This window comes from Chiloscyllium punctatum, chromosome 48, assembly GCF_047496795.1.
Source record: "Chiloscyllium punctatum isolate Juve2018m chromosome 48, sChiPun1.3, whole genome shotgun sequence".
Lineage (NCBI taxonomy): Eukaryota > Metazoa > Chordata > Chondrichthyes > Orectolobiformes > Hemiscylliidae > Chiloscyllium > Chiloscyllium punctatum.
In genome coordinates, this window is record NC_092786.1 from 31042054 (window position 1) to 31055849 (window position 13796).

General features: G+C 44.2%; 1 protein-coding gene across 4 annotated transcripts in view; it reads right to left on the reverse strand.

The window, feature by feature from the left end:
- The window catches only part of LOC140468864 (peptidyl-prolyl cis-trans isomerase FKBP8-like), a 167153-nt gene extending 153890 nt beyond the window's left edge, over positions 1-13263 (reverse strand). For all 4 annotated transcript variants that reach the window (XM_072564924.1, XM_072564923.1, XM_072564922.1 and 1 more), the window contains exons 1-2: positions 12505-13263; positions 3661-3830 (exon numbers count right to left, since the gene is read on the reverse strand). In XM_072564924.1, coding sequence (XP_072421025.1) covers positions 3661-3830; positions 12505-12976 — 642 coding nt within the window. In that variant the 5' untranslated portion in view covers positions 12977-13263. The remainder of the gene's footprint in view (positions 1-3660; positions 3831-12504) is intronic.
- Positions 13264-13796: the final 533 nt, after the last annotated feature.

Sequence of the window (13796 nt, forward strand, 5' to 3'; positions counted from 1 at the left end):
GGCCGAAGGGCCTGTTTCTACACTGTAGGTAATCTAATCTAATCTATCTGAATGTTAAATTGAGTGATCTGTGGTCAGTAAGAATGTTCTTACACCTTTTCTTGAAGAAGGTTATGACCTTTGCCACTTTCTCAACCCCTGACACTGTCTCTGGGGGATTTAAGGAAAACTGTAGGATGGTGGCAAGTCATTCTGTTTTCTCCACCTGACCTCCCTTGGAAACCTAGGTTGCAAGCCATCTATATCAGGAGACGTACTCACTATAAGCAGCACCAAGTTTCCTAGAAGATCCTGTCTGACAAATTTCACATCATTCATTACCCATGCCATTTTAGCTTGGACTCAATTTTTTGCAGCAAACCCCTCATTAGTGATCACTGACACAATTACTCAGGAGTTATTCTATCCTTGCCTTGAAATATTGAGGATATATAATCTTCTTTGTCTCTGTCCTGCCTCTTACTACTGATTAGTGCCTAAGTGTGAATCAAATTATTTTGAGTTACCTTTGGGTTGTCATTGTACATCCATAAAGTGATGACTATCTCCAACAAGAGAGAATCTGACCATCATTCCTTGACATTCAACCATAATCCTCGGGGGTGGGGTAGTATTGGCGAGAAGCTGAACAAGACTACCCAAATAAATGTTGTGGCTGCAAGAACAGGTCAAAGGCTAGGAATCTTACAATGAATTACTCATTATCTGATTTCCCAAATCCTGTCCATCATCTACAAGGCAAGAGTGTGATGCAATTCTCCCCACTTAATGGAAGAGACCAGCTTAAGCAACTGCTTTTTGTCATTTTTATGAATGATTTGGATGTGTATATTGGAGGTATGGTTAGGAAGCTTGCAGATGACACTAAAATTGGAGGTGCAGTGGACAGCAAAGAAGGTTACCTCAGATTACAACAGGAACTTGATCAGATGGGCCAATGGGCAGATGGAGTTTAGTTTAGATAAATGTGAAGTGCTGCATTTTGGGAAGGCAAATCAGGGCAGAATTCACACACTTAATGGTAAGGTCCTGGGGAGTGCTGCAGAACAAAGAGACCGTGGAGTGCAGGTCATAGCTCCTTGAAAGTAGAGTCACAGGTAGATAGGATAATGAAGAAGGTGCTTGGAATTCTCACCTTTATTGGTCAGTGCATTGAGTATAGGCGTTGGGAGGTCATGTTCCAGTTATACAGGACTTTGATTAGGCCACTATTGGAATACCGCATTTCGTTCTAGTTTGCCCTCTGTGGGAAAAATGTTGTGAAACTTGAAAGGGTTTGTAAAAGATTTTCAAGATTGTTGCCAGGGTTGGAGGTTTTCAACTATAGGGAGAGGCAGAATAGGCTGAGGGCTGTTTCCCCTGGAGCGTCGGAGGCTGAGGGATGACCATATAGAGGTTTATAAAGTCATGAGGGACATGGATAGGGTGAATAGTCACGCTCTTTTTTCCACAATAGGGGAGCCCAAAACTAGAGGGCACTGGTTTAAGATAAGAAGGTTGGATTTAAAAGAGATCTAAGGGGCAACTTTTTCACACACAGGGTGGTGCATGTGTGGAATGAGCTGCCAGAGGAAGTGATGAAGGCTGGTACAATTATGACATTTAAAAGCATCTGGATGGGTACATGAATATGAAAGACTTGGAGGGATATGGGCCAAAAGCTAACAAATGGGACTAGATTAACATCGAACATGGACGGGTTGGACCAAAGGGTCTGTTTTCATTATGCACATCTCTAAGACTCTATTCAAGAAGCTTAACACCATCCAGGATAACTCAGCTTGATTGATTGCCACCAAATCCCCAAACATTCACTCTCTGCTTCACCAATATTTAGCAGTAGCAATGTGTACTATCTACAAGATACACTGCAGAAATTCACCAAGGTTCCTTAGATAACACCTTCCAAATTTATGGGCACTACAATCTAGAATGACAAGGACAGCAGATAAATGGGAACACCACCTGCAAGGTCTTGCCCACACCACTGACCATCCTGACTTGGAAATATATTGCAGTTCCTTTAATGTCACTGGGAAAAAGTCCTGGCACCATCTTCCCAACAGCACCTACACCAAATGGACTGCAGCGGTTCAAGAAGGCAGCTCACCACCACCTTCTCAAGGGTGATTAAGTACGGGTAATAAATGCTGGCCCAGCCAGTGATTCCCATTTCCCATGAAAGAATAAAAATAATTCTATAATTGTCAGTGGCTATAAAATACTTCAGGAAACCTCAGGATATAAACGGTGTGATATTAATTGTTTTTACTTTCGATTTGAATTAATTGCAACCAAAGATTGCAAACCTTTTTCATCTAATTCTACAAAGTGACCTTTTGTTCAACAATAGCAATCTCCCATAAGGTCATAGCTTTTTCCAGATGCTGGTTTTTTGGGAAATTCCTACTGGGTAAGAATAGCTGACAGTATTAGACAAATGGATCGCCGACTTTATTAATAGGATTCTCTTCATTAATTTCCCTTCCCATTAAGCCAACACAAATTTCCTGAATGAATAACAAGCAGAATCAATCCTTAAAAAGTATAGAATGCTGGAAATACACAGAGGGCTCGACTGAGACCCTTCATGAAGATCGCTGCCAAACCTATAAAGCCTATTTTCTTTCAGAATCTGAATAATGGACTGCATCTGTGTAGTGTTTCCTGTTTTTATGTCAGAAAGTCTCTTAATTTTACACATTTCTTTTAATCAGATGTAATGTGGTTGTGGAGGTCTTGCAGCACACTCAGTGGTGCTCTGTGTCTGTGCCTTGGTCGACTGTCTGTGTGGAGTTTGCACATTCTCCCCGTGTCTGTGTGGGTTTCCTCCGGGTGTTCCGGTTTCCTTCCACAGTCCAAAGATGAATTGGCTGTGCTAAATTGCCCGTAGTGTTAGGGGAATGGGTCTGGCTGGGTTACTCTTCTGAGGGTCGGTGTGGACTTGTTGGGCCGAAGGGCCTGTTTCCATACTGTAGGGAATCTAATCTAAACTAAATTGAGTACCAACTTCTGATTCCTTCAAACAAATGCCAATGGCAGACAGTCAAAGTGGGAGTCAGCCATATAAAAGCTGGCAATTGGAGATTCTATCTTCACTATCTGTGTCTATTTACTATAATATGCACATAGATGTGTATGTTTCTCAGCAATTGGTAGGTCACGGGGTTGGTTGGATTAGTTGCTGTCATGGATAGTGCAGATAGAGGCCACTTGGCCCACTAAGTCTGCACTGAGCCTCCAAAAAACATCCCATCTAGATTCACTCTATTGCTGTAACCCCACGTTACCCCTAACACACCTTTGGCCTGTGGGAGGAAACCGGAGTACCCAGAGGAAACCCATGCAGACACAGGGAGAATGCACAAACTCCACACAGACAGCCACCCGAGGCTGGAATTGAACCTGGGACCCTAGTGCTAACCACTGAGCAACTGTGCCACCCTCAGGTTGGTGCCAATAGCATGGGGTTTGATTCTTATAATCGTTGGAGTGAATTTTGGGCCAGTTTCTTTGCCCTACCTGCGGCAGAGACAGAGAACACAAGAAGAACATGGTTGCATTGAAACATTCTAAAGGGTGGAAAAACACAGTCATGGTCAGGAGCAATCAATCAAGACAGTGAAACCAAAGATAAAAGTGAATGAAAATGGGACCAACCTGTATGACATCACCATCACCAATGATAAAGGTAAGCTTTGGGTCCCTGTCTATTATGGTCCCATCTTCCAGGACTCCAAGCAGCTTTAATGTGACCTCTTGACCTACATCAGGTCTGGTAGCTTGTCCCTGTCCTTCTTTCAGGATTTGTTTCTGAAGCAGCCAGTCATCTGTAAATTGAATGTGTTTTGAAGGTTATTGTAATGGGGTTAATCCACTTAATACAAGTGCAGCCCGCACTGTAGAGAGCAACACTCTGATTTGTGCACTGCTGCTAGTAATACTGCTGACTGCCCTTCACATTGACTTTAGCAACAGTTGAGTTGTGCACTAAGTGACTACAGTCCCAAGGACCAATCCTTCATTCTGTGAGAGGCTGCTGATTTTGAAAACCTTGAAAAAGTGCATTTCTAAATTCTCCAAGGAACTTATTATGGCCTTGTAAAATGCCAACCTTCTAGAATAGGTTACCCAGTCTTTTGCTGTCGGTGGAAGTTTGCTGTGTTCATTTTGACTGTTGCCATTCCCAACATTAAATACATTTTTTTCTGTTCCTTACTGGCTTTGGGACATCCTTGAGTAAGATAGGCTATAAATGCCGGATCTGTTTTCTTTCTTATTAATCCACAACGAAAATACTCTCCAAAAAATGTGAGGTGACTTAATCGAAGTTTACAGCTAATCTTGTGGGATTCTGCTCTCTGTGAAAAGCTAGCTGAATGATCACACATCTTTGACGACCAGGGTCATGCTACTCACTGTTGGATATCTATTAAAATCTAAGTAACAGAAGACAATGCAATAAACCTGAGGTATCCCAATATGCACACACTATCTCGCTTAAGAAATGCTCAAATGGCTACTAGAAACACAATTCTTAAATATGCCAGACAGCTTCAACTTATTGCAAAATCATGCTGAGACAACCTTGAGGCAGGAGTTCAAAGATCTTACACCTGCCCAGAGATCTGCTCTTCGTCAGCTCATTGAACTGGTTGCAGGAATGCCTGGCACTAGAGGAATGCCTGTAGCAATTGTTCATTGGAAAGACTTGAAAGACTTGCATTTACATAGCACCTTTCATGCACTCAAGATGTCCCAAAATAATGAGGTACTTTTGAATTATAATTACTGCTATAATTAAGTGGGGTACTCAAGTAATCCAACATTCAGGCTATAAGTTGGCAAAGACATATACCCAGAAGCAACAGCAACAACTTGTACGTAGCAACTTTAATGCAGTGTGACATCTCAAGGTATTCCTTGGAACATTAACAAACAAAGTTTGACACTGCATCAGGTAAATAGATGCTAGAATGGATAAGCAAGCACCTGGTCATAGAAGTAAGTTATCAGAAGAATCTTAAATGAGGAAATCGGTTGAGAGTTTTGGGGAAGATGCTTAGGAGCCAGGCAGCTGAAGATATGGCTCCCAGTACGGGAACAATTAAAATTGGGAATGTGTACATAGAAAATAGAACATAGAACAATACAGCACAGAACAGGCCCTTCGGCCCACGATGTTGTGCCGAACTTCTATCCTAGATTAAGCACCCATCCATGTACCTATCCAAATGCCGCTTAAAGGTCGCCAATGATTCTGACTCTACCACTCCCACGGGCAGCGCATTCCATGCCCCCACCACTCTCTGGGTAAAGAACCCACCCCTGACATCTCCCCTATACCTTCCACCCTTCACCTTAAATTTATGTCCCCCTGTAACACTCTCTTGTACCCGGGGAAAAAGTTTCTGACTGTCTACTCTATCTATTCCTCTGATCATCTTATAAACCTCTATCAAGTCACCCCTCATCCTTCGCCGTTCCAACGAGAAAAGGCCGAGAACTCTCAACCTATCCTCGTTCGACCTACTCTCCATTCCAGGCAACATCCTGGTAAATCTTCTCTGCACCCTCTCCAAAGCTTCCACATCTTTCCTAAAGTGAGGCGACCAGAACTGCACACAGTACTCCAACTGTGGCCTAACCAAAGTCCTGTACAGCTGCAACATCACTTCACGACTCTTGAATTCAATCCCTCTGCTAATGAACGATAATACTCCATAGGCCTTCTTACAAACTCTATCCACCTGAGTGGCAACCTTCAAAGATCTATGTACATAGACCCCAAGATCCCTCTGTTCCTCCACCTGACTAAGAACCCTACCATTAACCCTGTATTCTGCATTCTTATTTGTTCTTCCAAAATGGACAACCTCACACTTGGCAGGGTTGAACTCCATCTGCCACTCCTCAGCCCAGCTCTGCAACATATCTAAGTCCCTCTGCAGCCGACAACAGCCCTCCTCACTGTCCACAACTCCACCTATCTTCATATCATCTGCAAATTTACTGACCCACCCTTCGACTCCCTCATCTAAGTCATTAATAAAAATTACAAACAGCAGAGGACCCAGAACTGATCCCTGCGGAACTCCACTTGTAACTGGGCTCCAGGCTGAATATTTACCATCTACCACCACTCTCTGACTTCGACCGGTTAGCCAGTTTTCTATCCAATTGGCCAAATTTCCCTTTATCCCATGCCTCCTGACTTTCTGCATAAGCCTACCATGGGGAACCTTATCAAATGCCTTACTAAAATCCATGTACACTACATCCACTGCTCTACCCTCATCCACATGCTTGGTCACCTCCTCGAAGAATTCAATAAGACTTGTAAGGCAAGACCTACCCTTCACAAATCCGTGCTGGCTGTCCCTAATCAAGCAGTGTCTTTCCAGATACTCGTAAATCCTATCCGTCAGTACCCTTTCCATTACTTTGCCTACCACAGAAGAAAGACTAACTGGCCTGTAATTCCCGGGGTTATCCCTATTCCCTTTTTTGAACAGGGGCACAACATTCGCCACTCTCCAGTCCCCTGGTACCACCCCCGTTGCCAGTGAAGACGAGAAGATCATTGCCAACGGTACTGCAATTTCCTCTCTTGCTTCCCACATAATCCTAGGATAGAAGTTCGGCACAACATCGTGGGCCGAAGGGCCTGTTCTGTGCTGTATTGTTCTATGTTCTATGTTCTATATCCCGTCAGGCCCGGGGGACTTGTCTATCCTCAAGTTGTTCAAAATGTCCAACACATCTTCCTTCCTAACAGGTATCTCTTCTAGCTTAACAGTCCGTTTCACACTCTCCTCTTCAACAATACGGTCCCTCTCGTTCGTAAATACTGAAGAGAAGTACTTGTTCAAGACCTCTCCTATCTCTTCCGACTCAATACACAGTCTCCCACTACTGTCCTTGATCGGACCTTGATCCTGTGTAAGAGCGCAGGATGGGTACAAAGATCCTGGAGAGATGTAAAGCTGGAAGAAGTTATCGGGATGGTGAGGGGTGAGGCCATGGAAGAAACTGAAAACTCAAACAAGATTTAAAAGTGGAAGCTGGGCTGAATCAGGAACTCAAGGAGGCAAATGTGTACAGCGTTGGCAAATGGGATTTGGTGCAAATTAGCATACAGGCATCACAATTAGCATATAGGCATCACAATTAGCATACAGGCATCACAACATTGGCTCAACTCAAGTCTACAGATAGTTCAAGACTGGAGGCTAGCCAGAAGATCATTGTGGTCTTGAGGTGGCAAAAGTGTGATAGAGGGTTTCAGTAACAGATAAACTGAGGCAGCAAAGCGAAGGGTAATGTTACTCAAGCTGATGGGTTACATATGGAAACACATCTCAGGATTAAATAGGACACTACATTTGTTGGTTGTCTGAAAACATCTCAGACAGTGGTCCAGGAAAGGGATTGAGTTGGTGGCTAAGATGGGTAAAAACAATCATACAATCCCCACAATGTGGATGCAGGCCATTCAGCCCATATCAACCCTATCCCTGCATTTCCCATGTCTAATCCACCTCGGCCACACATCCCTGGACACTGTGGCCAATTTAGCATGGCCAATCCATCTAACCTGCACACCTTTGGACTGTGGGTGGAAACCAGAGCATGCCCACACAGATAGTCACCCAAGTCACCCAGGTCCCTGGCATTGTGAGGCAATTGTGCTAACCGCTGAGCACCATGGCTTCATCATTTACAATATTTAGCTGAAGGAAAGTTTTGCTCGACTGGATTAAGCAAACACGACATTACGGCCCTTGGTTGGCTCAAAGGCTCTCAATCTCACCCTAAAGAAATCCAATCAAACATCATCCTCCCAACAACCAGGAGTCCCTCAAAAGGAACTGTGCTGAGATATCTGTTCTATATAAATCACAAATACAAAGAGGAAATATTAAGTTTTACAGGAATCACACTTTGGCACTGGGTTAGACTGATGTATTGTATTTGATATTCTGTCTTCCCAAGGTGGCTGTATCAGTTGACCAGAAGTGCAGCAAATGCAGAAATGTTGATATACGTGCCACCCTGAAGCACCACATTCCTGTTCTTAGGGCTCTTTCTCTGCCTATTGATTTGCCTAATTGTTGGACGAGAGGACAATTTCAGTTTGATTGTGTCAGTGTTGTTCAGGGGTAAACAGGCAGGAGAACAGATGGGAGCCTCCGCAGCAAGGATGGTGCTACCTGAGGGCTTGGAACACGGCATACGGGATACATTAACATTGCCAGTGAGTGTGCTTTCCTGGTCCTCTGCCAATAGGTTCAACAATGCAAAAGCATTTGTCTTGACAATTCATAGGAGAGACTTCCTTTTGGGGGATTTTTGGACAATGGAATGAGTAGTAAAAAAGATGTCAGCCTTGGCACAGCGAAATTCCTGTTATCTCAAAATGCAAAGGTCAGGAGTTCAAACCATAGTCCAAGGATCTGAGCACATCACCGAGGATATTGGTCCTGGTCAGCAGACAGAGAATCTTACACAGCGGTCAGAGCATTTGGACAGGTGGACACAGATATGTGTGAAATTGATAATCACATTATTGGAGAGGAATGCAAAGCCAATTCCTATGGGAAGGTGAGGATGTGTCTTCAGGACTTCTTAATGGACAATGGAGGTACCTGTTAGGCCTATAGAAGAGTCCTCACTGGGCCAGCTCAGGCTTTTCAACCTTCAGGCATGGGAACCCTAGAGTCTGGTGCAGTCAGGGTACCCCAGGTAGGCACACAGAGGAGAGCCTTCAGGCTTAACAGGGGCACAGGGCAACTCAAAGAAAAGATGGATAATCACAATAAACAGCTCAGCAGGTAGAGTTCGCACTGCTGGTGCTGAGGACCTCGCATTTCTCATCGATACCTGTGTGGGGAGGGGAGGGGTACATGAGTTTTGGGCTGGGTGTCAGGCTGTTGGTTTCAGCTGGGTGGCAAAGGTTGACAAAAGGTGCCCTGCCACACAAACAGCTGGCAACTCAGGGATGGGAGATTGGAATGGGCGACACCAATCCAAGCAGACCACTGAGGAGAAGCCTGTGCAGTGTGCATCCCTCTGATCGGGAGGAGACCACAGGAGCTCACTGAGGAGTGCCAAGAGAAGATGGCGCTATGAGCAATGTAGGGCACACTGCCCAGGAGTCAGCTCCCCGCAGAGTGTCTCTACCAGGGGGAAAGTGCACCTCTAGGCCATTGGGCTGAGAGTCTTGCAAAGTGCTCTGTTGCTCATGAACCCCATGACAGTTCCCTATTTGCGTCCGTCAAGGTTATCAGCGCCCTGATATTTGAAGGGTCTAGGTTGTTCCAGGGGATAGCCATAGACCTTGGTGGCATTTCACCATCAGCAGCCCATCACTGTTCCCTGTGTCATTGTGAGGTCCTTGAGTTCAAGGGGCCTAGGAGTGGGGTTGAGGAATAGCACACTCAGCTGCTTGTGAATGTCTTATTCCAGGGTGTTCAAGGATGAATCTAACTTGACACAGAGACAGTGCAGATACATTTACCACCATCGATGGATTGCACCAAGTTACAAGGGGGTCACTGACTGTGCAGAGCCATCAAGGCACTGCCAGAGCACTCAGCCCCACTGTTGAACAGAAAAAAGCTTCCACCCATTGTCCACAGGAAGCTTATCTTGCAGGATGGTCCTCAATCCCGAGAAGCCGGGAATTCTAGGGACAGTCCCGGGGATCAGCCCTCTTTAGGCTGAGATCCAGACCCTGTGGGTGGCTGCTTGGGGAAAAGGGTTATCTCCTGAAGAGATGGCTCCTATTATGCCATCCACTTTCCAGACAGGGATAGAGGGAAAGTGATGGCATCCAGCTCAAGCCAGCTAGAGGGGCCCACATTGTGACCGTCTGCTGCAGGTGTCTGCTCCAGGAGGCCTGAAGCTAGATGAGGGGCAGCGAAGGATAGATGGCTCTTCCTCAGAGGATGACAGAGACAAGGAAGGAGAGGAGGATACAGGGGGAGTGACGGAGGAGCCTGGAATCTATATAATGGAGGGAGGCTATCAAGACTATAGTAGGCCTCATGGAACCAGCCGGCTGGCCTGGAAACGTGAACCACACTGATTTGTTAATAAAATAACTTCCAGGCTAATGTCAGGTGGCTCCCAAACTGGAATTAAAACACTGAAGCAAGTTTTCAAACCAGCATTCCCATTGGGATCACACGCAGGAATAGATCACGGAACAGAACAGATACAAACTGCAGCAGATGGAGGGGAGATCTGTGCTCATGAGCACTCCCCACCCACTGTGGATAAGGTGGTGAGGGGCAGCCTGCTCACCTGAACCAGCAGCCAGTTGAGAGGCCCAGGGCTCCCAGGGACTTGCCCGACCCCAGGGAAAAGACTTTGGCTATTTATCATATCCACGCCCCTCATGATTTTGTAAACCTCTATAAGGTCACCCCTCAGCCTCTGATGCTCCAGAGAAAACAGCCCCAGCCTGTTCAGCCTCTCCCTGTAGCTCAAATCCTCCAACCCTGGCAACATCCTTGTAAATCTTTTCTGAACTCTTTCAAGTTTCACAACATCTTTCTGATAGTAAGGAGACCAGAATTGCATGCAATATTCCAACAGTGGCCTATCCAATGCCCTGTATAGCCGCAACATGACCTCCCAACTTCTGTACTCAATACTCTGACCAATAAAGGAAAGCATACCAAATGCCTTCTTCACTTCCTATCTACCTGCAACTCTACTTTCAAGGAGCTATGAACCAGCACTCCAAGGTCCCTTTGCTTAGCAACACTCCCTAGGACGTTACCATTAAGTGTATAAGTCCTGCTAAGATTTGCTTTCCCAAAATGCAGCACCTCACATTTATCTAAATTAAACTCCGTATGTGTGTGTGTTGTGTGTGTATGTGTTTGTATGTGTCTGTTGCATATGTGTGTGTGTCTATGTGTGTTTGTGTGTGTTGTGTGTGTATATATGTTTATGGTCTGTTGTATATGTGTGCGTATGTGTCTGTGTATGTGTGTGTGCATGTATGCGTGTACACGTGTGTGTCTGTGTGTGTGCATATGTATGGGTGTTTTGTGTGTATGTGTGTCTTGTATATGTGCATGTATATATGTATGTATATATGTGTGTGCATATGTGTGTATATATGTATGTTTATGTGTGTGTGCGCACTGCATTTGTGTGTATGTGTGTGTGGGTGTGTGCTGGTTGTGTGCATGTGAGTATGTGTGTTTGTGTGAATGTTGTATATGTGCATGTATGTGTGTGTGTTGTATATGTGTGTATATGTGCATGTGTGTTGTGTATATGTATTTGTGTGTGTATGTGTGTGTATATACCTGCAGATTCAGAGATCTTTGCTCACTGGTTTGGGGGATGTAAGGGGTTGGAGGGCCCTGCACAGTGTGATCTACCCCAGGTCTTGCCTCCCTCCCACCTTCGGGGCATCTCATCCAATCAGACCTGTGCTCATTAGGCTGTTTGAAATCCACCTGGAGAATGTTTTAAATATCAAACTCTGAGCAATTTTACCCTCTATTACAGTCAATATAAATTGACTTTCCACCTAATGCTTTCAGTTTGCCATTCCCCTTTACAATTTCCTGTCTTTCACGCCAAGAAAATGTTTAGTTGGAGGAATTGAGAAAGTTGTGGAGGCCCCAGTCCCAGCGTTGCTGTGATCTGAGGAGAAGATAGAAAGATTTGATAACCTCAAAAAGAAGCTTACACTGCTTTCTGAAAACAATTCGGTGAAATAATTCGGCAAATTCACTGCACAAAGTGGGTGCTGCTTCACTGAGCTCCAGAATGACTGAGAATAGAAATGTGTGGATGCCAGTGAACAGAAAACATTAGTGATAAGGTAAAGCAGAGCGAATATCGAGGGATGGGATGAGTCGATTAACCTGTTCCTTTCCTGACACAGCTTCTTGTCACCATCAATCATCAAAAATGTGGAAGAATCCAGTCCAAGCTCAATGTTAATGCTGCCTGCAGGTAATAATTGCATTCCTGCTCCAAGTACACAGTTTGAAAGAGCATTTCTGCAGCCCCACTCTGTCAGCATTGTGTTAACATTCCACTAAATATAAAACAGAAGCTTAGAGATGCCATTAAAAAAAGTGTTATTTTTATTAAACGGGATTTGATGTTACAGCTATTGATTGATCTTTAAATAATTCCCAGAAACAAACCGATTGTAAAATTCAATGTTTCTTCATTAAATAAATCCTTTGAATCAAATGTATATTTTTGTAAAGTACGGGTCTTAAAATTGTTCAAAAAGGTTTTAAAGTGGGGGGTAAGGTAATAGAATAAACTGTTTAGATTTCAGTATTGTGAACTGCTTAGACATTATCTTTTCGCAGTCAGAATAACTGAATGATTTGCATTATGTAAGTGGATCTGGATGTATTTATATGTATGTGCAGATTATTGCTGATATAATGACTTTCTTTAAAAATTTTAGATCAAAGTTATGGTAACTACTCAACAGGTCAAAGGGTCAATACTTGCCTGTGATGCCAATCCAATTCTCAGAGTGATAAGTGTTCGTGAAAGTACTGACACAGCATTCTCCAAGGCCATCGATTTCAAAAAATGGGGCCTGTAAATCATCAACATCAGACGCTCGAATTGTCTCCGGAGGCAGCTGAAATCTGACAACTTTACTGAGGCCAGGAACTTTGTCCAGGTTTGTTTGTCCTACCTCCTGTGGACTGACAGATCCCATGATGGACTCGTTATTGGTTTTGAAAGCTGCTTCGTCGGTGTTCCCTGGTCCTCTGACCGTTTGTGCTCCGAGCATTTGATGATGTTTACCCATCTCATCGACCAAGGCCTCGCCATCTGGACAGGTCTTGGGTCGTGTATAGCGCTGAGCTCCTTCGATATCTGCCCAATTATCTGCCTGTTTTTTATCCCCATCCACTTCTGCCAAGGTCTCACCATCTGGACAGGCTGATGGATGTGCACACTGCAAAAACATTTCAGCACGATTAACTGATTCCTCTTCAGTTTTTGGCAAACAGTTCCCGGGGGTTTGTTGAGTCTTTTTGGAGGACTCTGCTCAACTGAAGAGCCCCTCAGAGGTTGTCAATCCATCGGTCTCCTGTTTATCAACTAAGTCTGTACAATATGTGAGATATTGCAGCTTTCACTTAACTAGTTCAATGGACTGTTCAGCATTTCTACGGCAAAAGCAGGACAAAGTGAACAGCTAAGGTGATTTTACAAATGCATCAAACAATGTCAGTAAGGAATCTGTGGAGATAATCTCTGTAGATTAAAATGACAAAATCCTGTAAAGTGTCAGTCAAAACCAATTAATTATCGAGCACTCCCATCAGTCCTTGGATTTTAAAAGAACAACTTCAGCTAAAAATAATTGGAAAATATATTTTTAAAAAAAGACTCAAAGAACCTTGATCTTTCCAGAGTTGCTTCAGATTCTGATGCTCTGAAACTCAACAATGTTTTCCAGTCCATTCTTATGATGGAAGCATGTGTTCTACAATATTGTTCTATATTTACATCTGCTTAATTAACAACAATGTTGAGCGTTTGACAGCCTCAGGAATGGATTATTTAGAATGTATGCCTTAGGTTCATAATTTTCAAAGTTTGCCACTCATAATGGCACTCATCCACTGATTCAATCAACAAGCACATCAACCTGGACCCAATATACCGGCCACTGCAGCGGACAGCTGGAACTGACAACCGGAAGCGGCAGATTCAAACCACTACAAATGCCTGAGGATACATCACAGAAGCCCTTCACAGGAGGCTCCCAAGCACTGAGGATG